At 47.3% G+C, this 23,326-nt stretch overlaps 8 protein-coding genes across 8 annotated transcripts; 2 read left to right on the top strand and 6 right to left on the bottom strand.

Moving 5' to 3' along the window:
• Nucleotides 1-26: 26 nt before the first annotated feature.
• On the bottom strand, nucleotides 27-2,379 carry F4822DRAFT_418989 (uncharacterized protein). The gene is made up of 4 exons (XM_051459578.1): nucleotides 1,682-2,379; nucleotides 1,592-1,622; nucleotides 559-1,276; nucleotides 27-499 (listed from the first exon to the last, which is right to left on the bottom strand). The coding sequence occupies exons 1-4, from the start codon at nucleotides 1,925-1,927 to the stop codon at nucleotides 427-429; spliced, it is 1,068 nt and encodes a 355-aa protein (XP_051309977.1). The 5' UTR covers nucleotides 1,928-2,379; the 3' UTR covers nucleotides 27-426.
• F4822DRAFT_440326 (Pyoverdine/dityrosine biosynthesis protein-domain-containing protein) lies at nucleotides 1,875-4,414 on the bottom strand (the record flags this gene model as incomplete). The annotated part of the gene is made up of 5 exons (XM_051462740.1): nucleotides 1,875-2,458; nucleotides 2,512-2,994; nucleotides 3,080-3,147; nucleotides 3,206-3,642; nucleotides 3,694-4,414. The coding sequence occupies 5 exons, from the start codon at nucleotides 4,412-4,414 to the stop codon at nucleotides 2,371-2,373; spliced, it is 1,797 nt and encodes a 598-aa protein (XP_051309976.1). The 3' UTR covers nucleotides 1,875-2,370.
• A 1,554-nt stretch (nucleotides 4,415-5,968) lies between these two features.
• Nucleotides 5,969-7,940, bottom strand: F4822DRAFT_440324 (uncharacterized protein). Its single transcript, XM_051462739.1, has one exon. It carries the CDS (start codon nucleotides 7,819-7,821, stop codon nucleotides 6,148-6,150), a length of 1,674 nt encoding a protein of 557 aa, XP_051309975.1. The 5' UTR covers nucleotides 7,822-7,940; the 3' UTR covers nucleotides 5,969-6,147.
• Nucleotides 7,941-7,951: 11 nt separating this feature from the next.
• On the bottom strand, nucleotides 7,952-9,701 carry F4822DRAFT_418977 (Mov34-domain-containing protein). The gene is made up of 3 exons (XM_051459577.1): nucleotides 9,441-9,701; nucleotides 9,093-9,346; nucleotides 7,952-9,042 (listed from the first exon to the last, which is right to left on the bottom strand). The coding sequence occupies exons 1-3, from the start codon at nucleotides 9,507-9,509 to the stop codon at nucleotides 8,355-8,357; spliced, it is 1,011 nt and encodes a 336-aa protein (XP_051309974.1). The 5' UTR covers nucleotides 9,510-9,701; the 3' UTR covers nucleotides 7,952-8,354.
• Nucleotides 9,702-10,219: 518 nt separating this feature from the next.
• F4822DRAFT_418976 (uncharacterized protein) lies at nucleotides 10,220-12,921 on the bottom strand. Its single transcript, XM_051459576.1, has 4 exons — nucleotides 12,675-12,921; nucleotides 12,314-12,614; nucleotides 11,665-12,206; nucleotides 10,220-11,612 (listed from the first exon to the last, which is right to left on the bottom strand). The coding sequence occupies exons 1-4, from the start codon at nucleotides 12,876-12,878 to the stop codon at nucleotides 10,641-10,643; spliced, it is 2,019 nt and encodes a 672-aa protein (XP_051309973.1). The 5' UTR covers nucleotides 12,879-12,921; the 3' UTR covers nucleotides 10,220-10,640.
• Nucleotides 12,922-14,463: 1,542 nt separating this feature from the next.
• On the top strand, nucleotides 14,464-15,708 carry F4822DRAFT_418973 (putative glutathione S-transferase). The gene is made up of 4 exons (XM_051459575.1): nucleotides 14,464-14,697; nucleotides 14,756-14,802; nucleotides 14,858-14,895; nucleotides 14,948-15,708. The coding sequence occupies exons 1-4, from the start codon at nucleotides 14,619-14,621 to the stop codon at nucleotides 15,501-15,503; spliced, it is 720 nt and encodes a 239-aa protein (XP_051309972.1). The 5' UTR covers nucleotides 14,464-14,618; the 3' UTR covers nucleotides 15,504-15,708.
• Nucleotides 15,709-16,046: 338 nt separating this feature from the next.
• F4822DRAFT_434136 (ribosomal protein L14 domain-containing protein) lies at nucleotides 16,047-17,041 on the top strand (the record flags this gene model as incomplete). The annotated part of the gene is made up of 4 exons (XM_051461954.1): nucleotides 16,047-16,060; nucleotides 16,395-16,689; nucleotides 16,876-16,953; nucleotides 17,009-17,041. The coding sequence occupies 4 exons, from the start codon at nucleotides 16,047-16,049 to the stop codon at nucleotides 17,039-17,041; spliced, it is 420 nt and encodes a 139-aa protein (XP_051309971.1).
• A 1,283-nt stretch (nucleotides 17,042-18,324) lies between these two features.
• On the bottom strand, nucleotides 18,325-21,798 carry F4822DRAFT_63227 (uncharacterized protein). The gene is made up of 2 exons (XM_051463777.1): nucleotides 18,644-21,798; nucleotides 18,325-18,579 (listed from the first exon to the last, which is right to left on the bottom strand). Exons 1-2 carry the CDS (start codon nucleotides 21,477-21,479, stop codon nucleotides 18,434-18,436), a joined length of 2,982 nt encoding a protein of 993 aa, XP_051309970.1. The 5' UTR covers nucleotides 21,480-21,798; the 3' UTR covers nucleotides 18,325-18,433.
• Nucleotides 21,799-23,326: the final 1,528 nt, after the last annotated feature.

The following is a 23,326-nucleotide window of genomic DNA, read 5'->3' as shown; positions in this document are numbered from 1 at the left end:
GTGCCTTCCAATATTACAACGTTTGTCGAACCATCCTGCCATCTATTTATCTTTGTACTACGCTAATCTGTATTTCCTGTGCCACTTCATTGGACCGTGCATTGATTATCAGAGTATACACTTTTTTAGTTTCTGGTACTTTTCCGTATAAAGTTGTTTGCTAAGGTACTTAATCTTAGAATGGGAGCACATTTGAGCAGATTATGCCAACCTGTTGCATAGTCCACTCACATGGCCATATGATAATAACTTGTACCTGGGTACACAACCGTCATCCATTCAAGTTGCGAACCATTTTCGAACCACACCAATGCTTGAGATCATCATCGCCACATATTCTTTTTAGTAGTTGTCAGTTGCATAAGGAGAAGTTGAGTTGATTTTTGGTGAGTTCAAAAAAGAAATAGAGCCCTCTGGAGGTACTCTTTACGGACTTTCTGATGGAGGAATGCCTGCAACCCCCCTTAAGAAGCCACGCAAACAATCAACAGTCAATTCAGTCAGTTTCTTCATACCCACGTAGTATACTACCCAATACTTACGTCCTAGCTGTCACAGGCTTTACTCATGGAAGAGTTTCGTCGTCGAGATCCCGATCCACTTCCAACAATCCAGGATATCCACGAGTCCAAGAAGGTGTTTGAGGTTCTCTTAGTAGTTAAGTCCTTAACGGAATCCCCAGCCTTAACGGCCACCGGCGATCTAAGCGGTTCTTTAAATTCTTGTACAACCCACCACGCCGAGAATGGTTGAGAGGTTGTTCCATTCTCCGAGATTGACATACCAATAGTTCCTGATACGGCCGTGGCGAATCTTTTTACGCCCGCCTCCAGGTCGTCTATCGTGATAGGGAGTAGAACGATGCCCCTTGGAATCTCCGAAAACCTAATCAGTGGATACAACACTCCGTCTAGTATTAGCCGTTTGCGCTCTGGCGGCGAGTCGCTCATCTTCTCATATATTTGACGAATATAGTCCTCTTTGTAATCTCTCGCGGCCTTTCCCTCGCCATCGAAATACGCAAAAGCTGTAATCCAACCAGATACCGTCCGAATGCCCGGGATTGAACCCTCAATACCTGCCTCATACGCAACGCGAAGCCAGAAATTCTTGACCTCCTGCGAGTCTGGCTCGTCAAAGGTTTTCAGCATATAGCGCATGACCGGTCGCAGCAGAGTAGCCCAGTGCTCACACTCCTCGCCATATTTATGTAACCTGTCAACCCGGCTTGCGAGCAATTCCCAGTCTTGCCGAGTTCCCAGCAGTGTTACGCTAGGTAAGCCACATCCGATCATGATTTGGTATTTGAAGTATTGCTGCATCGCCCCCATTATGCCGAACGCCGCCACAGCTTTGTCATGTTTTGTCGTAGTGGAGAAATTCGGCATCATCCACTGACGCAGCTCCGCGTCAATAACATTGTCCTCGACGACGGAGACGAGTTGCTGAGCCAGCTGGCCGAAGTCGAGTTGGGAGAGGCCCTGAGGCATGGGGTTTAGGACTAGCTCGTGCTTCCCTTTGTGAGCGACTAACATATGTCGCACACGTTCGGCATTCCCATTGATAAAAAGGCTGAATTATGAAATTATAGCTTGCCAGACATCGTCAGGTCGGATAACTAGGTGAAGATCCTGATTGAAGGCGCGGAGAACCCCACTAACAAAACCATTGTTGTATATAGATACGGTACCCTTAGTAGCCTCCTTAGGGTCGAAGATGCGAGGACCTTGAATCCACGGAAGCCGGTGTCGTCGACATACCATGATGAACGTGGAATTGGTTGGGGCCACCGTGGGTCCTTCTCATAGGGACTATGGCAATCGTTGGTGACAATGTCGAACACTGTCCTAGCATCTGCGTGGAATGCGGTCTCGTAGTCCTTATTCTTCCCCATCTTAGAAGGGGACGGTCTCGTCGTGACAGGCATCCTTTGGGAAACTCAGCTTTTCGATGAATTAATTTGAGGTCGCTTTTCCGCGCAGTGATTTCTTGGAAATGTAAACGTAGATATAAACACGATGTTGATACCTAGAACGCCAAGTCTCGAAGCTCAGCTGGGCTGACAAAGCAGACGGGATAGGTAACAGGACAGCTGGCCCTGGCTCATTGGAAGATACGATTGTGTGGGGTTAAAACAGAAACATTCAATCGGTTCATGATAGACCACGGAATGTTGGTTGGTCCGACGTCTCATTATTCACGTCGTCGAGTTTATCACTTCCAAGATAACCAAAATCTAAGATTGCTAAGTTTCCTAGGGTATACAGACCCCGAAATCCTACTAGAATAACCGAATAAGTCCATACCATCAAACCCGCGTTTCTTCTCTTGTTCCGTCCGATACGCATGCGATAGTACCCTCTGGTCTGCTTACACGAAAACGTAATCCGATTCGCACATAATGATGGCAGAATCGGCTGCCGACTCGGGCGGGCAGTGATCTAAGGTGTTATTTTCTCTAAGGGTTAAGTTAGCTAAGACTAAGACTTGCTGGGAGCTTTGGTTACCTACAACGAGGTATCCTCCTTTGCAGGGGCAATAACCTGCTGAGGCTCCACGGGTCCCTTGGTCTCTGTATCTTGCTTGGGCCCTGTCGGTTCCTCAGTCTTCGTGGGTTGTTGGGATTCCACTGGTTTCTGGGGCTCAGCAGTTACCTCCTCTTGCTTCGCCAACTCCTGGATTCTATGGTCTGATTTAACCAGGGTATTGGGGTACAGGGCGAAATAAAGCGGACCAAATGAGCCCGGCGTGCTGCTTTGAGCATCTAGTCCACCTGTCATTCCGGAGAGAAGCGCTTCTCGTACTGCTTTAGACTTAGTTACGTACAGCATATTGTCGCCGGCCACCTTGACTACGCAGTTATGCCATGGGGTGGGTATATGAAGTAGATCCCGAGACACCATCGGGCCGCTATCCGGCGAAAGCGATTCAACTGCCTGGGTTGTGGCTGGGTCGAAAAGCTGGATTCCGAACTTAGGTCCAGCGTTGTTGTGACTACATGACAGGTTTCGTTAGCCGCACCGCATACGGGCTCACACGAGTGCTTTAGAGTGTGGCAGATCGGAATTGAGTAACCTACGCATGGATCGACAATCGAATGTGATTTGGGTACAGAAGTTCCACAAGATTTGAGTACGCTTGGTTTCTCTAAAGATGGTTCCAGTCAGCCGTTTTCATTCGTGAAACTCGTAGGATTTGGTCTCACCATAATCATCTCAAATGCGACCTTTGAAGAAAGTTTCTTCTGCTTCGATCGACTCATGGCTTGGGTAAATGGATGAAGCTCTAGATCTTCAAGCATGAACCGTGAGAACCCACGATATAAAGCCAGAATCGCGGGATCCTGCAAGTTAATACGTGCCCGAAGTGAGGATCTTTGGGATTGGCACCCAGCCATTAAGAGTCGTCGGCAAAATTCGGCTTCCATTGTAACCTGTGTCTCAACATTGTGTTCAATCTCAGGTATATCGAGCTTGGCAATTTGCGCCAGTTTCGATTGTCTCTTATATCTTGCGATTTCAAAAAGATCCATGAGAGACTTGAAGCCAACTCTGTCCGCTTTTCCTCGTTGTTTGCCGATGTTATTATTCATTTCGATCAGCTTTTGGCCATAGGAGTCCACGTCCTGGTCGTCAACGCCAACTTTCAATTGTGAGTACATCCTATCATATTAACTCTTGAGGAAGGACTCACTGCAATCGCTGAAGACATGGCCATCGCTAATAATCCAGATTTTTGCGCCTCCACTATATATCCTCTCAGCAGTCTCTGCGAAGAAGTGTAAGCGTTCTAAAGCCAATTGCTCACCACGGTCTGGGTCTTTGCCCGTAACCTTATTCCGATTGGACGATTTGCAAGGAAATGCTGGTAGACAGAACTCGATTGGGAGCCCCTGGGAAGTGAAATGACGAACTCGTCCCATAAAATAAGACCGTCCACATACATCCCATTTATCATCCTCGCCTTGGTATCGGAGGAATCTATCGAAAAGTCGTGCCATTACTTCGGGAGTTGACTCATCTGGGCAATTGGTGGTTACTGGGGCCGAAGTATATGGGAAAGCAAAGTCTATCTGGCGTAGGATCAACTGAATGTAAAACGACTCGAACTCCCTCCTAGCAGTAGTGACTCCATCCAGTTTGGTAAGGAACATTCCGGTGAATACCACTTTGTTGGCTCGGCGCAGCTCATACATTTCTAGGTCCTCAAATTGGCCCAATGTTGCCCGGTGGAATTGTGCTTGGTCTATGTCGGTATAATTCTGCTTTTCCATGTCGATACTGATCATATCCCAGTGATCCTTGATGCGCTCCGAGTCCGGGCCGGTACAGTATAGGAGGTCACCGAACCAATCTCGGAGGAAGATGGCCTGGTATCGATAGAATATCGATTCTCCTCCATGTGGGAACTCCATGATGGCGGGGTAAGGTCTCCTGCTGGCCTATCTTGTGACGTTTAGCTGGGGAGAGAGACAAAGGGAATACCCTTGGGAACCCGCGATACGTCCCTCCGTTATATTATGGCCATTGCCCTCAAACATTGTTTACTCCATGAAGAGATCGAGTATACATCATTACCCCAACGTCGAAATCCTCAACGGTCTTGAACTCCATGCAAAGTAGTGACCACAAAGGTATTTGTCATGAAACGACGCCCGCACAGAGATGTAAAGGATGACATTACGAATATAAGGGCTGTAGTATATCTGAGGGCAACTTTACCACTTAGTCACGGCGCGTCGACTGTGAGGGGTTCATATATAATTCCAACTGTACTGGTTTATTCATACCCGTTCTTACTTCACAAGGTAAGATCCCCGACTAAGTCTTTTTAGGGAAGTTCAAAGGAATTCAAAACAAGAAGAGAAAAGGTAAGAGGTAGTACGTATCCTTGGAGGGTAAAGAAATGCTAAGTATCTATACAACGTTGATTATTGTGCTAAAAGAAAGCTCAGGCCCCATATTGCTTGACAGAACACAGACATTGGTATCTAGTACATCGGTGTAGCTGACGTTAACGTCCTTGAAAGAACGAGATTTCTAAAAAGCGGCATGTATTATATGTGTCACCGCAGTCCTAGCTAATTTAGTTAAAAGGTCCCCTATTTTCCGAGCACGATCGGCGTGGTCTTTGCGTGGTAAACTCCTGTCTAAAAACGTTATATGCGGAATGACTCTGTATGTTGCTTATATACTTTCAACTAAAAATGGCTTCGATAATTACTACACGTGTCAACTCTACCGCACGGCCGCCGACCTCGCAATGCTTTTCTATATAGTGGCCGTTCTATTATCTATCTATGGCCAAATCTAGCGCACGAGCTAGAATCTGTTGGATCATATGGTATTACGATAGCCGTCCCGCTTCTATTGCAACAGTCAACTTCATTATGGCATCTTGGAAGACACCTGGCAGGGGACAAAACGTCTGTGATCCTGAGTATAATACCTACATATAAAGTTTATTGAACGTATGCCTCGTAAACAAAGAAGTCATTGTTTTGGGCTGTGGATCTGAGTATTCGTATCTCGGCCGCATTGCTGTGCTTGATTATACCTGGCTAAAGATTCATCAACAACTGCTTTGTCGATTTTGGCATAGCTGTGAAAAATAAAATATACTATGACATAACAAAGACCACATTGATGCCTAGCTGGTTGCGTAGCTAAGCCGCGGTAGGCAATTCATCCGATCTCATTAGCAATGCACACCCTGAGGGTTGGCACTGAAACAGGTCAAGAGAGATATGTTGAGTTGTGGCCTCAAGACATTACGAATAAGTGAGAGGGAGCAATTATTCAGTAAATGAGGCATCAAAAAGGCACCGAATAGATCCAGAAACTCAACATTGAAGTAGAGGAATAACACGGCAATTCTAGGGCTAGCCTCCCTTTTTCTCACCTTCACAATTTTCATTATGTCACAAATTATTATACCAATAAATGCATATAAACAATTATATTCTTTTGTCTAAGATCTATAGCAAAGCTAAGGCGTCGGAGAGTGTAAAACCTTCCAAGGTCGGAACAATAACAATACACGAATCAATCATACAATAAACAGGGGGTGTGCTTCCACACTCACATACCTTTCCGTAACCTTCGCCTCTTAGACTGTAATAGGGATAGAATGACTTACGAGGAGCAATTAAAACCACTTCGTGACGGGCCTCTCCTTATCCTCCGAGGACTCCTGCTTCGGCGGATTCGGCTTCGTCAGCGTCCTAGCCGGATTCCTGGGTGGGGGAGGGGGAGGTGGAATTTCGCCTCGACGGTCACCGCGGGAACTGCTCGTTCGGACTGGAATACGGCTATTCCCAGCCATCGGTCGGTCGTCGGGGGAACTACTCGGCTTCTTCATGAAGGAATCCGTCAGTGGCCAATTCTCGGCGTGGGGTTCACTGGAGTTCATACCGGTGGATTTAGAGGTAGATGATTGCTGTTGTTGTACAGGTACAGGCAGACTTGAAGCAGTGGGAGGGCGCGAAGACGGCTCTCCTGGAGCCGCCACCAGCGTTGGCGAGTTAAGACTATACACACTCCTAGTATTCATCAGATTGCGCATATTCTCAAGGGGGCCCTGCTTGTTAACCACGCCTTCGCCGCTTTCCTCATGCGGTATCTCGTGACCGAATGCCCTCAACATATCATTATGTTCGCGGATTGAAATCGCCGTTTCGTGTTTCTTCGAGATCCCTTTGACATCAATGCCCGCACGTTCCATCTCGAATTTCGCGTTAGGATAATGCGCCGTGAATGCGATCCAGAAGTCTTCGCTAAGTAGGGAAGGCATATACTTCGCCTGAAGTTGCTCACGTCTCCTAACGGCCTCAGTAAGACACCAAAAGACGTCCCGCGCAATCGACCCCAACGCCTCCTCATCAGCAGCAACCCTCGCGGCCTCCCTATCCTTCCTCTCCATCTGATGCAAAATCCTATCTCTCAACCTCCTCCAAATATCCACATACCCCGCCGCCGCATTATCAATCTGACTCGCCAGACTCAACACATTCACCGGCCCCAACCTCCCCTTCTCCACCTCCAAAATATCAAACCCCTCATCCACATACTTAATCCTAACTCTACACAACAGCTTCCCGCCATCAACCACAATCGGAATACTAACCGAATCCGCATAACTCGCATACCCCCTCGCCGCCAACCAGCCCCTAACATTATCCTTCGCATACGCGGGACACAGTATACTAACACTAGTCACACGCCGCGAGCGATACCCATGATCATACAACGCCGCAAGACCGCAAATTACGTACGGGACATGCGAAAGCGTGTTCTGAATCACGTGGAACAATCCCACGAGCTGGGATTCGCGGAACGGGGATGTAGTCCAGAGATCCCTGGGGTCGATGGAAGAACTAACTGCGCTCCCATCGTTTGATACGGTGGAGCCTTGGCGCGTGGATCTGGAGCTTGGGGTTAGGTTGATGGCGGCGGGGAGACGGGGATGGTGCGTATGCCGCTTATCGTCGTCCATTTTTCTCTTAGTGGAGGGACGAGAGGGGCGTGAGGGGACGGGTATAAGTGAAGGTTTTGGATTCCTTTCCCTATTTACTGGTTTAGGGATCGAAGTACGTTGCGCTTGCTCAGTAACAAGATCGAATGAATCTCGTTCAATCTGAACAGAATGTTGAGGGCGGTTTGATGGTAGATTAGTTTGGGGTTGTTCTTGTGATTGAACGTCGTCGTATGATATACCGAGGAAGGATGGGTTCTTTTTTCTTGGAAAGCACTTTGTTCCAAATGATTTAATAAACTTACATAGTCCCGCGTTGGGATGAGGACTGCCGTGCGAACCAGCCATCTCCTCGATTTATATGGCAATTCTGTCGGATGTAAGTCATATCTTGATTGCGAACAGCAGGAGTGTTGTAGTATAAGTATATAGTCGCCTTTGTTGAGTTTATACAATGCCTCTTGTTCACGAACGGTTCAAACCACTGAGTGTGTACTTTCGTTGAGTAATAAAACAACATCTTTGTGAAATTGAATGTTATTGTCTGGCGGGAACAAGGCTCTTCCGACCTATGACGAAAAGTCAGCAGTAGATGACAAAGTCAGTAAAGCGGCCACATATGCTGATGTGCCCCCATCGTATTAAAAGAGATAAAAAGGATAGAGTCAACGGAAAATGTGATGGTATTGGTATGCATGAATATCCCCCTGGCAAATCATATTCGATAAACACGTGGGGCAAGACGAAGTCGCAAAGCAAACCATCCATTGCTGAGCTGTCTAAACCGGGTCAGCTAGTCCTTCCAACGCCTATGATACACTTCGGATGACCAATTTCTCATATTTCTCAAACCGAATTAACGGGGGTCGAGAAATGCGGCTCTACAACTCCTCATCTTCATCCATTCGGTCGCCATTAGCTTGGCCATTAGCAGCTGCCTCCTTTTTCGGCATTGTCGCTTCCTTGTCGATCATCTGCCTCGACACCGAGACAATGTTGTCCTCGATGAGTTGCTGACCAACATCCTCCAAATGCTTCTTGGGGTCGAGCTTTCCAACGTAACGGGTCTTGAGCTGGTCCTTTGTCAACTCCGTCTCCTCCTTTACTCTCTTCTCGTAGCCCTCTGCCAACGTAACTAATCTCTGGAAACGCTCTTTGTTGTGCTCGCCTTCGTGTCTAAAGTCCTCCATCTGTAGTGCCTCGGTCCATACGTGTTTGTGTAGGTTCATGAGCATGTTCTCTTCGAGGGCGGTCTTTCTGTAGTTGATTCCAATCGAATAGTAGTGTCGGTTAAGTCCGTGTATAAGCGCCTGGATAGATGGTTTATTCAAGTGACCCAAGTTGGAGGTACTCTGTCGCGGCTCTTGACCGAGCATAAGTGACTGGGGGTTGATGAGACGGAATGCATCAATGACGACCTTTCCCTTGACTGATTGTATAGGGTCGACGACAACGGCGACAGCTCTCGGTGTAAGTTGCTCGAAACTCTGTTGGGTGTTGATATCAACCGACGAGAGCCAGCATCCGAAACCAGGGTGAGAGTGGTACCATCCGACGACCGATTCGGGTCTACAAATTATTAGCATCGATTTAGTGGTGAGGTTGGTGAATCAACCTACCGTCCCGTTTGTGTCAACATGTCCATCATCTTCTGTTGAAATACCGGGTCGACAGCCTCGACACTGACACCGGTACCACTTTGGGGCATAGCGAAGACATCCACAACTCGTACGGTGAAGTCATCGACGAACTCTCCTAGCATAAGGCCCATGACTTCCATAGGAACACCTGCTCGTCCGTGCCGTAACATCTTTAACAAGGCGAGGGAGGATATGTAGACTGTCTCGGAGTTGTCGATCAGGTTTTGGTTATCCTATTCATGTATTCCAGTCAGTTCACGTCGCAAGCCATCCAGAATATTGGAACCGTATGGATTTGTAGGTATGAGTGAAAAAAGAGCTTCTTACCGTGCCCGGAGCAGTACCACCAAGTCCCATGCCGCTAGCACCGGCAAGCATTCTGTTCAACCGGTCCATTTTGAAGTGTTTGCGCCCTCGCGAAGACAATTACAATAGATGAAATGAAAATGTACGGGGTATTGTATCTGCGTAAAATAAACGCCAAAGGACTCGAGAAAATAGGGAAGAAGGTGGTTGTGGCGATTGTGTTCAATAATGTTGATTGGGTTATGGAAGAGGCGAGCTTGAGATTGAAGCTCTTTAGTAAACTACCGGTTGTCGTGACGAGGCCCAGGTCTGCCTGCCAAAATTCAATTACCTAATCAACTAATGCCAAGAAGTGACGGACAGCTCCTTAATCGATAAGAAAGCTTGGACCAGATTGAAAGAGTGACACGTGACCCATAATTACAAAGCTTGAGCATCCCACGAAATGTACATGTACATATGTACTTCACCAGCCACAGACCCGTAAAACTCCCTGCAGCTACCCGCTACCCGGATCTCTACTTACCAAAAAGGGAAATTGGAAATCTAAGATCAGGGGCCCTCTTTTTCTAGAGCATCGTGAGGCTACAAGGAACTAACAAACGAGATAGCGCTACACCATGATTCGGCTTCATCATGGATTTTGATAAGAATGGTATTCTTTTGCATAGCCGAAATTTCATAGGTCCGTTTTTTCGGTGTGTCCCTAAATTCAAATAAGATTTAAAAAAGCAATAAGGCAACGTACTCTCAACTATTTCTATTATCGATATACTAATTACTACAACTTCTTAGCCGTGGCGCGTAGAGGATATTTATATACCGCTTCCTGATGTTGGCATAATCGGATAGAAATTGCTTGATTAACACCCTTCACATAGAACATTAATGACATCTGCTATCTCACGAAGCAGACAAAATTTAGCCGTAAACTCAAAGAAGCCTTGAAAGTATCTTATTTATGAAATACTTAGAACTAAGCCATCGCTAAAATCGAAAAAATAAAAAGTCTGACGAAATCTTCGCTGACTATGCCGCAACCACAATTTGCACCAAAACGCCTTTTGCTGTGACTAATTTACACCGATGGTCGTGAAGACGTCCTTTAAACACCTAGCCTGTTTGTTTGATCCTCTCCCTCCCACACGCTAGTCTGAACACGTTTCCAGGAAAGCAATAAAATCGAAGATGGGGGTATCATGAGGTGCCTCGAGCTCATACTTAGGATGTTGCTTCATCCTTGCTCGTTTCGCTTGTCTTAGTATCCCCTGATGACTTGGGAGAAGCAGCAGGAGTATCCTTCTTGGGCTCTTCCTTCTTAGCCTCTGCGTTGTCTTCTTTTGTTGACTCGGCGGCGGTAGATTCTTCCATATCAACATCGCCATCCTTATCGACTTTGTCGGATTCGGAGTTGCCCTTGGCCTCTGGCGTTGTGCTCGATGCTTTCTCAGCTTCCGCGGGTGGCGATTTCTTTACGTCGTCCGCATCCTGCATGACGAGGTCGGCTTCCTTGGGTGCCTCCTTGTCATCTGTGGTGTCATTCTCGGGAGCAGCAGTTTTCTCGCTCTCACTGCCGTCTTTATCAGACTTAGCAGCACTTTGAGCCTTCTTAAGTGCTTCCTCTTGCTCGGCAATGCCAGCGGCTTGGACCTCCTCATCCGCATCTTTCTTGTCTGACTTGGCGGCGGAGTCAGTGTCCGCTTCAGGCTCAGGCTCCTTAACTCCTGCGTCCTCCATGACAATGTCATCCGTCTCCTTAGAATTTATGACGTTTTCAGCGGCACCGTTAGCGGGAGTTATAGCACCACTATCAGCCTCGGCATCGGAATTACGATAATCGAGGATTGAACGTCGGGTACTACCGTTTCGGCGAACTCCGTTAGCTCGGTCTAATTCCTCGTTATCGCTTTCCTCGTATTCGTTGTCTCGTTCTATGCGCTGGTCCCATTGACGTTGAGTCATGCGAACGTCCTTGTTCTCGTCCTCATCCAAATCATCAAGTTCCGCCTCTTCTTCGTCGGACATCGCGCCTAGAGAATGACGAGGGACATCTTGCATCTGCACAGATGGGGCATGGGCAGTACGTCGGAGGTTTTCGATCAGCTGGTTCTTGATTTTTTCAAGATACTCGGGGCTGTTCGCGTTCTCCATATTGGAGGATCGAACATCGAGCGTGTAGTCAGGGCCGTAGTACTAATATATATGTTAGCATTCGAAATAAGAAAAGAACATGAAACAATCTTACATCGTAGTATTCGTTGAATGGTAACGTTCGGTCCATCTGAGCATCAACTAAGAGACCAGTCTCAAAAGCCCAGGTACGGGCGACATTACGCATAGTATAGCCGCCACCTCCTAGAACTAGTGTGGGTCGATTGAAGCTTTTGACAAACTTCACGCAGTTGGCATGGCCGTCCATGCTCAGGTTGAAGCAACCAAGACGATCACCTGATAAACTATCTCCACCACATTGCAAAACAACCGCATCTGGGTTGTAGAATTCCATAACGCTCGATATGACAGGTTCGAATATGGATTTGTAAGAAGAGTCGTCGATGCCGTCGCGTAGGGGGAAATTTGTCGCGTAGTAACGACCTTGACCGATACCGATATCGCGTAATTCACCGGTACCAGGGAAGTACTCGCCGTACTTGTGGAAGGAAACTGTCATGACTCGGTCGGTAGTGTAAAAAGCTTCTTCGACGCCGTCGCCATGGTGGACATCAATGTCGATGTAAAGAACGCGCTTGTTGAATCGAAGGAGCTCAAGGATTCCGAGAACAATATCTATTTAGAAAGCGCGGGGTTAGTGTGGACGACGTATGTGGGAATTAACAAAATGGATTGGTGTTGGTGGAGAGGTAAGTGAGTGGGTAGCTAGAGATAAAACATACCATTGACGTAACAGAAGCCACTTGCTTCCGACTTTTTCGCGTGATGAAGTCCACCGGCCCAGTTCACTGCGATGTCGCACTTTTGTCGATTAAGACGTGCCGCACCCTCCATACTACCACCAGCACTGATTCCACAGAATTCGAATAGCCCATCGAACACGGGGCAATCGTCACCGACGTTGTATTTTCCTTGTTCTCTTGTAAAGTTGTCCATATTCTCGGGAGTAACTCGTTGCAAAAAGTCGATGTATTCATCTGTGTGGAACTGGGTCATTTCGAGTCGAGTGGCGGGTTTCGCGCGCTACAAAGCTGTGAGCTGTCTTCTTTATAATATCAGTCGTATCACGATAGGATGACTTACGTATATTTCCATTTTCTTGTACACACCATAGTTCATAATCAAACTGTGCGCAAGCCGAATGCGATGAGGCTTCATAGGATGGCCGGAAACATAGGCGAAATTACCAATGTCCGAATCGTAAAAATAAGCTACCTTTTTGGGAGAGGCAGCTCCCAAGGCGTTGCCATTTCCATTCCAGATATCAACAGGTGCTGCATGCGCCATGGCTGCGTGTTGACGTTGAGTCGATTCTAGAAAAGGTGATGTAAAGGTGAAGATTGGAACAGACTAAGAATTGGGTGAAGATCTCGCAGTTAAGCAAACTGCTTGCTGCAGGTGGCTGATCCTGGAACCGGGGAAGCTTATCGATAACGATTAGCGCATCGGTGTGCTCAGTTTATTCGCCAAGCTTAATTTTGATCGTGGTGGGGCTGAATCCTCAGTCTCACTTTGAAAATAAACTTGGAAATTCGAAAATGGCACTCAAAATTGGCGACATCGACTGATAATTTTATAGAGCAATTGCACGTTCCTTTTAGAAAGTTACGATGTTTGAAGTCCCCACTTATATTGAACCTTCTTGCCTCAAAAATCACAGTATCAAGACGTGATTTCCCTCACTCTCATTGGCTAAAGCTAATCTGCAGTGTACCACCGTCGTGAGTTCCATCCCACTCTCACTAAATTTTGGCAGGGAAAGTTCAATAATGAGTACATGAGAGTACCGCAAGACGAGTGAGGAAGAGAAGTAATTGCGCCCCAGACATTCATATTTGAGCATGAACGCAGTAGCCGTTCGATATAATTTACCACTGAAAATCAATTTCGAGGGAAACCATTTGCTATACATGTAGGCTTAGGTCAGCATTTTAGTTGAATCTGATTGGTCCCCACACAACTTTCTCTTTTAGCTTAGCCAAGTGCAGTTTATATTCTCATCCTTACAACTAATGGCACAGGCAGTTGCTCGGATAAAGAACCTCTTGCGCAGGTCACTTCCAAATTTTGCTACGCGTAAGAACGTTATTGTTTTCAGATTTACTCAAAGAAATACTTTGGATAGGTGTTTGAGAGATTATGATAGCATTAACTTACAGTCCTAACTCACTATCAAAAGCAACGTTCAGCAGCATTTCATTCAGGGATTACCTAACAGGATGCTACCAATTCCGTATAAGCTCCCGAACCCATAATGCCATTCCAGACTACAGAGAATGATGAAAAGAGAGAGAAGAAGAAGGTACCCTAATATGGCTTATTACACCGCATAAAGCTTCAACATTGCTATAACTACGGGCGGTTCAAATTGTAGAATTACCCTCCTCGCGTAACTTTCCCTCCGAAGTAACACTGTTTATTAATAAGCCGGAGTAATTCAAAAAGCGTCGGATACTTATTTCACGACTATCGCCAACAAGCACATAATCACGCGTTTCAAGTTTAAATAACGCGCCTTGCTGCCTACGCGGGCTTGTCAATTTGAATCCTAATATCAACCTTATTGACGCTATATCTCGCCAACATGCTGGTAATGAGTCATCCAACCTAGACGGGGACAAGGGAGTACTAATGGAGATAAGGAGATAATGGACACCGACACACCAAGAATGAGGCACACCAATCAGATCTAAGCCGTGAAGCTGAACGGATGGATATGGAATCCTTCCTACCCAATCCGCAAGTGTGTCAATAGAATGAAACGTTAAGCTTTATACTCGTAGTCTATACGTCGATCCATGTTAATGACCTGCAGCTTGAAGGCGGGGTCGTACTGTGTTGTACCCACCCGTTCAGTAGTATTAAATGCTTAGCTCCTACTTAGTAATGTATAAGGCTTTGAGATAAATATCAACAAGGCTCCTTCACTTTGAGTCTTTTGTAACAAGACCTTCTATTAACTCGTAACATTCTCAAATTTCAATCTTCCATCTTCAATCTCCAAGCACTAAAGCCCACACTTTTACAATGGCTAACCAAGAGATCATCTTCTATGACTTACCGAATAAGGGGACGAACAAGGCGTGGTCATTGAACACATGGAAGAGTACGATCCATTGATACCTTCTGATGTAGCCCTGGTAGTCTAACACGATGTGAAACAGCTCGATTTGCCCTTAACTATAAGGGAATTCCCTACAAGACGGAATGGGTATATCTTACCAGTGCCTGAGAGCTTGCTCCAAATGTTACTAACACAATCCTAGATCGAATACCCAGACATCAAGCCCACGTTTCAAGACCAGTAAGTCTATTCGTACGAGACAAATCAGGATGGATATGCTGACAACCATTAGCGTCCCCAAGGCTGATCAATACACGGTCCCAACAATCATCCTCCCAGATGGGACATGGGTAACCGACTCCGCCAAAATCGCCGAAGTCCTCGAGTCGCGGTACCCAGAGAAAAAGCTATTTCTCGACTCACAATACGTCCCCAAAGTAGCCTCCGTATTCCCGGAAATCTTCGGTGCCGCGGGAGTCAACTACCTACCTCTCATCTTCAAGCGAATCATCAGCCCAGGCAGCGAAGCGCATTTCCGCACCACCCGCGAAGCGGCCGTGGGTATGACTCTTGAGGAATTCAGTAAGTTAGGCGGTGAGGGAGTGTGGAAAAAGGCTGCGCCGGGTTTGGAGAAGGTTACTGCGTTGCTGAAGGAGAACCCCGAGGGACCTTTCTTTGAGGGTAGTAATGTGACTTATGCGGATTTCATTTGGGCGGGTTTCCTGATCATGACGCAGAGGATTGGTGAGGATATACTAGGAGAGTTCCTTAAGCATACCGGGGATGGGGATGTTCACTTGAAACTACTTGAAGCTGTTAAGCCTTGGGCTGAGAGAGATGACCATTAAGAGGGGGTATCCATGGATATGAAATAGAAACTCCGAAGGCGGGGCAATTAGAAAAGTGCTATTATCAATAGACGGAAGTACGCCAACCCGTGTTTCTTTCGCTTATTTATCTATGAAATTCGAGTGTGAGATGAAATATTATGAAACGTTATATGTAAGCAGAGTAATCCTTAGAGTAGAAGATTATGTTGAACGATCTTTAAAGGTTTCAATCCAAAGTTGTAAGATGCAGGAATTAAAATGTTGCGAATTGCGTACCCCCACCACCCCACTTATATTGCGCATTGACTACCTAAATACCTGCAAGCCCACTGGTGTCTATCACGTGACTAGCCTACTATTTTCGGAAATCGCTTCCCAGACTTTGTGGGTCCCTAGGGTTTTTTTGCACCAAGCCGCACATTTCGCGTGAGTACTCTTACTACGCAAAGAAATTTAGAGCCATTGAACCTCTTTTTTTTTCCCACTTGCGATAACCACCACCCTCGTCTTTCGATCCGCACCATACCCCGACCGTAAAGAACCTCCAATAACTCAGTCGCAATGGCCAAGATTTCGTAAGTGTTTATTTCCGCTCGAATTTTCGATTTATGCGATTTTGAAGGAGATATTGGGAAGCTTGGAGAGCGCGATAAGGGAAGAGGAGGGATTGGAATTTGGTGAGGGATGAACAGGTCGACGAACCAAGCGACGAAGCCATTCGCAACATAAGAGGAGGTTTGGGGAGGGGGGGTCTGTCGCTGTCCTGGAATTTTGGAATGACGAAAGAGTCGGGTGTTTGACTCCAAGCTTTCAATCCGGTCGGGAATGCCTCGGAATAGGCCACAAGACCATGGGCTTCGCATAAACGAAAGATTTTCGAGACAGAGTTACTAACATCCCACTTCACAGGCGTGGTGCCCCCGGTGGCAAGTTAAAGATGACCCTCGGTCTTCCCGTCGGTGCCATCATGAACTGCGCAGACAACTCCGGCGCCCGAAACCTGTACATCATCTCCGTCAAGGGTATCGGTGCCCGTCTTAACCGATTGCCCGCCGGTGGTGTCGGTGACATGGTCATGGCCACCGTCAAGAAGGGAAAGCCCGAACTCCGCAAGAAGGTCCACCCCGCCGTCATCGTCCGACAGTCCAAGCCCTGGAAGCGAACCGACGGTGTCTTCCTGTACTTTGAGGACAACGCTGGTGTTGTAAGTTAACCTTTTTCACATGGGAGCAGCATAGGAGGTCATGTATGGGAATGGGGAGGGATAGGGATTCCATGAAGCCCGTGTTGTGGAATCTCTTGTGCTGGAGAATGATAATTAAGGGCTATCGCAGCTACACGTTCTTGTTCAAGAATGTATTGGACCAACAGGCTAACATCACTGTTCTAGATCGTCAACCCCAAGGGTGAGATGAAGGGCTCTGCCATCACCGGACCCGTCGGTAAGGAGGCTGCCGAATTATGGCCCGTAAGTGCTCCAATATCACTCTGATCCCCACCGTATTTTTAACACAACCATACAGCGTATTGCCAGCAACTCCGGTGTCGTGATGTAAGCGAGGATCATTTTGGGCGAGCGACGGAGAGAGGCGGATTTACACCAAACCTACCTTAACTGACGAGAAGTCATGACGATTGGAAGACACCGATACGACACAACAACCAGTCAACTTTGTTTTCACGACAGAGGATGAGGGAAAAAGAAATGATGCAGACATCTAAGCTATACTGGCGTGTCTGGTAGGAGGACTGGTCACACTTTGCATTTCGGCTTACGGGGCGTAAAGGAGACATACCAAAAGAAATAGCATCCTGGACAAATGAAAAACGTTCAGTTCCCAAACATGACCTGGTTTTTACAGTGATTCCTACGGTGGTTCGTGCGTACTTGAATCGGTGTGGTCTCAAATCAATGAAGAAATTGATCATAGTATCAAGGTGAGACCATAGCATTACACGGCAGATGTCTCACAATATAGCGTTCAGCTAGAGACAGCGTAAGACAGAGCCGTTAAGGATTTATACATACCAATCATCCATAACTCTCGACGAGGACGACTTAAAAACTGAGGAAATTCCACACTGTCAAATTGGCTATGCCAAGAGAACTACCCCTATCTAATCAACATTACCCTAAGCCACCCAAGTTGAAGACCCCTTTCCCCATGCCAAATAAGAATATATGTATCCTCTCTTAGTATCAAAGACTAATGAGCATCACTAAACATGAAAGGGAGTAATGTGTCCCCTCTGACGGCGAGGATACGGATACCATGAAGAGTTTCGCCATTACTTAAAATGTTCCAACCCTCTCAGTATACTCTCACTCTCTCTTAGTTATCCCAGCCAGCCACGGGGCAATTGTAGTGCGTAATTAGTAGCATAGAAATGACATTGCACTATTAATTTGACCTTCCTAGATGCCGAGGAATCGCACGCCAAGAGCGAAGGTGTTTGGGACAGTCCTCTACGGGCTACTATAAGAACAATGTTGAAACCCACCTGATCCTACGATTATGGAAGAGACGTTCGGCGTCACCGTACCTTTTGATTATTGCGTCTCTCATATCACTGAAGCTATACACTGTAGCATTTCACAATCGAGGTACAGAACAAAGCAGTTATCGTGGTCAAAGTCGAAATCAAATTTTTCCCTATGCCTCTGATCGAACTCCGATGCTTTCTCGACCGAGTCCCCGTATGACAACCAAAACAATGCTCGCTTCATGAATGCGGTGGTTTGGACACCCGGGTATCCCAATGTTCCCGCCCGACCATCTATGCAAGATGACAATGATGATGCTAATCGCTTTCCCTTTTCCTTTCCTTAAAACAAACCATAACGCCGCTATGTACAATGTATATGCAACTTTTTTTTAATTTTCTTTTTTACCACCCCCTTCCTCCAACCATCTCCCACCACAAACCACACCGGACAACACCGCCTTCTACTGCCTCGCAGTAGTATCCTCATCCTCACCCTCGTCCAGGGTGGACGAGGGCTGAGGGACAGGCCCAAGCGCCTGCTTCTTTGCCGCGAGTGTTGCGCGGCGCTTCTCCACGGCCGATCCCATCGACCCCGATTTCCATCGGGCTACGTTATATGTTAGCGCCCATTTGAAGGAGAGTGTATAGTTAGAGGTGTTTTGTGGACGTACCCTTCATCGAGAATGACATCTTCTCTGACTTGGTCATTGAATTGTAGTCTTTGCTGGGGTCTCCGGCCTCTCCGTTACTAGCGGTCGGCTCGGAGACCCCGGCATCGACTACGATGCCATTCGGGTTCCCACTTACGCTGCTGCTCGCGTTAGCCGGAGTCTTCACTATGGGAGGGGCTAACGGAGTGCTCGTGGGCGCCGGGGCGGGAGGTGGGATGGATTTACCCTTTGACCAGAGCTTTAGCTTTATTATCTTTCTCGTCGGCTCCTCCGATTCCGGAGCTGGCTCTGGAGCCGACATGGCAGCTTCAGCTTTGCCCTGTGTCTTCTTCGGCGCCCGTCGGGCTCGCTTGGGCTTTGGCGCGTCCATGAAATCGTCGTCATTTACGTCGTTTGTAAATTTTCGCTGACGTTTCTCGCGCAACTGGTAGTTGCTTGTGGACGCCACCGTCTCGGCCGTCGCGGTGGACGAAGCAGTATGGGGACGCGGCTCCTCGGCTGGGGCGGGGGAGGGTATGGTAGAGGTCGAATTAAAGGATATGGAGGCAACTGCGGGCTTCTTAGGGTTTCTCTGGCGGCCCAGCTTGGCTGGAGTCTCCGCTTCTCTGCCGTTGAGCGCGCTGTCCTCCTCTTCGATATCTGCGTCGGTGGCAGCGGGGACGGATGATGGTGCGGGGCCCCTGCGTCTACGCTTACGACTAGGCTGCTCCTCTTCCTCGTCTGGCTCGGCGGCTCTCTTGGGCGAGGACTTTGGTTGTGTCGGCGATTCAATCTTCAACTGAGCTTTAGCGCCTGCCTTGGCTCGCGACCTCGGCGTCTTGGGAGGTGCCTTCTGTTGGAAATCGGATTCTGGCTCGGGCTGGGGATTAAACTCCTCATCAGGCTCCTGCTCTTCGGTCGGAGTGGGTTCGGCCTCGGGTACAGAAACTGGAAGTGGGTTCTTTCGGGGCCTACCACCCTTCCCTTTCTTTCTGGGAGCCTCGTTCTCGTTAGCCGTCGGTGCTAGGTTTGCTGAGGTGGTATCCTGATTTTCCTGGGCTTGGTTTTGATCGTTCTCTTGAACCTGACCGCCACGACGTACTCGGCTTCTCGTAGGAGCTGGAGTGGAACCTCTGCTAGTGGTCTCACCTCCATTAAATCTCTCTGGGGCCTTCCTAGTTCGCTTCCCTTGCACCACAGTAGGCTCCTCAGCTTCGGCAGCCTTGGCGGTCTGCTTGGGTCTTTCGCGAAGTCTTCCCTGTCGTCCTAGACCAGTTCGCTGAGCGATGGGGTCTTGATTTCCAAGCTTATCCATTCTGTGGTCGTACTCAAATCCATAGACGTTCGCCATAATTCTATCTTGTTGCTTGTGGTAGGCTATCTCGGCTTCTTCGGCATTAGGCGCCGGTGCTCTGGAGCCCTTAACGACGAAGTCTTTTCGTTCCGGATTAGCAGTAGGATTCTTGCTAACGGCCAGGTCAAATTTGCGTTGGAACGCTTCCTCCTCTTTATGATAACGCACTGAGTTGTCGTAATCATCAGTGATCTTGCGAAGCTCCTTGAATTCCTCCTGCCAAGCTGAAAGAGCGTTATTGGCAGTCTGAGCTCTATAGTAAAGTTCCTCGGGCGACAATGACTTGATATCCTTGAACAAGTCTATAAACTCGGAAGCTGGCCGAGTCTGCTTGAAAGAGTACTGCCCATTCTCTGGGGGTTGAATGTTTGAAGACTCTGCTTCCGCGGGAGGGGTGTTGACGGTGGTGTCGGCTGGTGTCTCTACAGCGCTCTCCGGTTGTTTGGGGATGACAGTTTCTGTTTCCGTAGCGGCTTCTTCTATGCTACCCTGGTTGATCTCATTAGGCTCAGGCTCTGGATATAATTCACGATCCGCGTCGCCATTGATGGTGGTCTCAACATTGCCTTGGGAATCAGCCTGGGTATCGACTTCGGTGCTTGATTTGGGGGTTGGCTTCTGTTCTGGTTCAGGAATAGGCTCAATGTCTTGCTCTAATTCATCGAACTGCGGGTAGCAGACGTAGGCGCCCTCGATATACGGTGTAAGATGCTCAAGAGAATCCATTTTGGCTACGCCGTTGCTGAGAGCGGGGATAGTCTCTTCGGGGTTATGAGCTTCATCTTGCTCTTGGGATTTGGTCGCGCCGCAAATGTTGCCGTTGACTTGAACTCTGGTTTTGAGCTTGTCTTCTGGGTTAGGTTGAGGCTCTTGCTTAGACTCATTTGTAGAACTGGAGTCGGTGCGTCGTAAAGCCGACTCATCAGACTCGGAACTGTGATGGCCGCCAACTTCGATGGTGTCTTGTACTTCGACATCATCCATTTGGTGTTGTGGTACGAAAGCCTGCGGCTCAGCGGTAGACTTTCTGGTGTTACGTCGACGGGCAGATGACGGCTGCGGCTGTTCCGAAGCACGTCTCTTAATCTGAACTTCAGGAATATCCTCATCGACGTCACTCTCATTGGAAGCGACGTCCGTCTTGCGACGCTTCAAGGCGCGGGAAGTAGTGCTGGGGGTTGTCTTTGCGGCGTTCTCAATATCATCTAATTGGTCGAATGTGTAGTCTACACGGGGACGCTTTCGTAGGGAGCGACCACCCTTGCTGGTAAGATCCTCTGGTGATGCGATAGTACTAGGACCGTCGACCTGACGAGTACGTGCTCGTGCATCTCTAGACGCGGAAGGACTAGGCGTCTCAAAGGTAAAAGAAGAAGAAGCCATACTGGCGGCTTGTGTGGCGGATGATGACTGTTCAGTAGGTTCGGTGGATGGGTTTGATGACATAGTAGTAAGGGTATGACGCTTGCGACTTCGTCCTCGAATACTAGTAGAAGAGTCCATGAAAGAATACTTTCTGGAGGTCTCGGTAGAGAGGTGAAGACGCGGATGTAGAGTGATGGTAGTACGAGTAGTAGTATAGTGGGTCAGGTAGGCGTGGATACAGTGTCAATCGTATGTAAGTGAGAGTGATGTGTGTGTAGAACAGTGTAAAAGTCAAAAAGACTGGAAGTCTTGGACCGAAGATTATGTAATTAGAGAATGGGCTCAGAACCATCGAAAAAGTAATATGTCGAGTGTGTGGTCGCGAATATTAAGTTGATCGCGAGTAGAGATGGGTTTGAAAAAATAAGAGGTGGAATGGGTGTGTGATTTGATTACCAGCGACGACTAAGACGAAGAATAAATTTTCTTGTAAAGTCGTCGTAGAAAAATTAGAAGATGAGGTTGAAGAATAGTATTGAAGACGTCGATCCAGTAGTAGAAAACTGTAGAAAACTGGGAGACGAAACCAATGGGTTAGCTGGCTGTAAAAACCAGGGAAGACGCGATGACAATGGTGCAGTAGAGCACAATGATCAGTGATCGAGTCTTTAGACGAAGAAAAAATAAATTGAAGAAAGTAATTGAGTGTCTCTCGAATGTATGCTGCTGCTGAAATGATTTATCAGTAAAAAGGCAGGCTTGGGATGTAACAGACGAAAGGCGTGGTGAGAAAAGGTTGATAAAAGGAGCTTGGCTGACTTGTCTGCTTGTGTGGAAGAGAGATGAAGAGAGAACAAGTTTTTGGGTCGGGGACGAGAAATAAATATAAAGACGTAGAGAAGTTTGAATTTGACTTACAAAAATTGATTGAACTTTAAATCTGCACGGTAGAGAAGAGCAGACAATTATCTGGGTTTTTGGGAAGGTACGAGTCGAGTTGAAGATGATGATCTGGTTGGTAGGTAGGATATTCTTTTTGCGTGCGCACTCATCCCCGGCCTTCCTACTGCGCTGCTACAACTGACACTTGCAAGGAGCGGTTGCTAATTTCTTAAGGTTCAGGCCCATCAAGCCACAGATGAGATCCTAATTGGGGAACACTAGCCACTGCCTAGGTACCTAATTGTAACGCTAAATCAATTTTGGAATAGGCCTCTAGCCAATGGGATAACACGAAACTCGCTATGGTCCTTTATAACTCAACTGCATTAGGCCTAGCACCAAGTCAACTAAGTTCCCTGTTACATACTGTAATACGTGCCTCTCATTGGTTCAGTCGTCTAGGTTAGGTACAGTGCAGCTTGCAGAATTTCATCAGGTGCAGAAACTTACAGTGTTCAATAGTTCATACCATATATATATGTATGTACCTATGTACCTAAGTACCTAGGTACGCTCCTGCCAAGTGGTTCGTGGGTCCCGTTCAGTGACGACAGAGGGAAAGCTTCGATGTTCCCGACTCCCGACACCTTCCCGAGACTCTTCTTCATTCAACCTTAGCATTAATAAATAAACCTCCATCCTACCTACATATGTCATCTTATATATTTTTAGCTTAGCTTGTCTGTCATCGTCACTTTAATTTATACAATCCTAAATCTTCAACATCTTTGTTGTCGGTTCAGATTGACAAATTGTCTTAGTTGTTAAAATAGTGTTTGTTACATCTGCCGGTGAATATCCATAAAATCCAGCTGCAGTCGAATCCTATCAGATGATTGGTTCCCCTCGGTCCCGCGTACCTACATCACACATTACACTACTACTCGCATAGACCCAGAACTACTACACGTACTCCTAACCTTAGCTACATATCACCGGGGATACGAATGAATTATATTCTACTAGTTTTCTCCTCCATTCTTTTTAGACTTCAATAACATTCTATCTATTTACTCCTCTAAACATAAACATTTCCATCGAGT

Source organism: Hypoxylon trugodes (assembly GCF_022578975.1).
Source record: "Hypoxylon trugodes strain CBS 135444 unplaced genomic scaffold F4822scaffold_10, whole genome shotgun sequence".
In the NCBI taxonomy this organism is placed as follows: Eukaryota; Fungi; Ascomycota; class Sordariomycetes; order Xylariales; family Hypoxylaceae; genus Hypoxylon; species Hypoxylon trugodes.
Note: the sequence above shows the minus strand (reverse complement) of the source record. Positions and strands in the feature narration are given on the sequence as shown.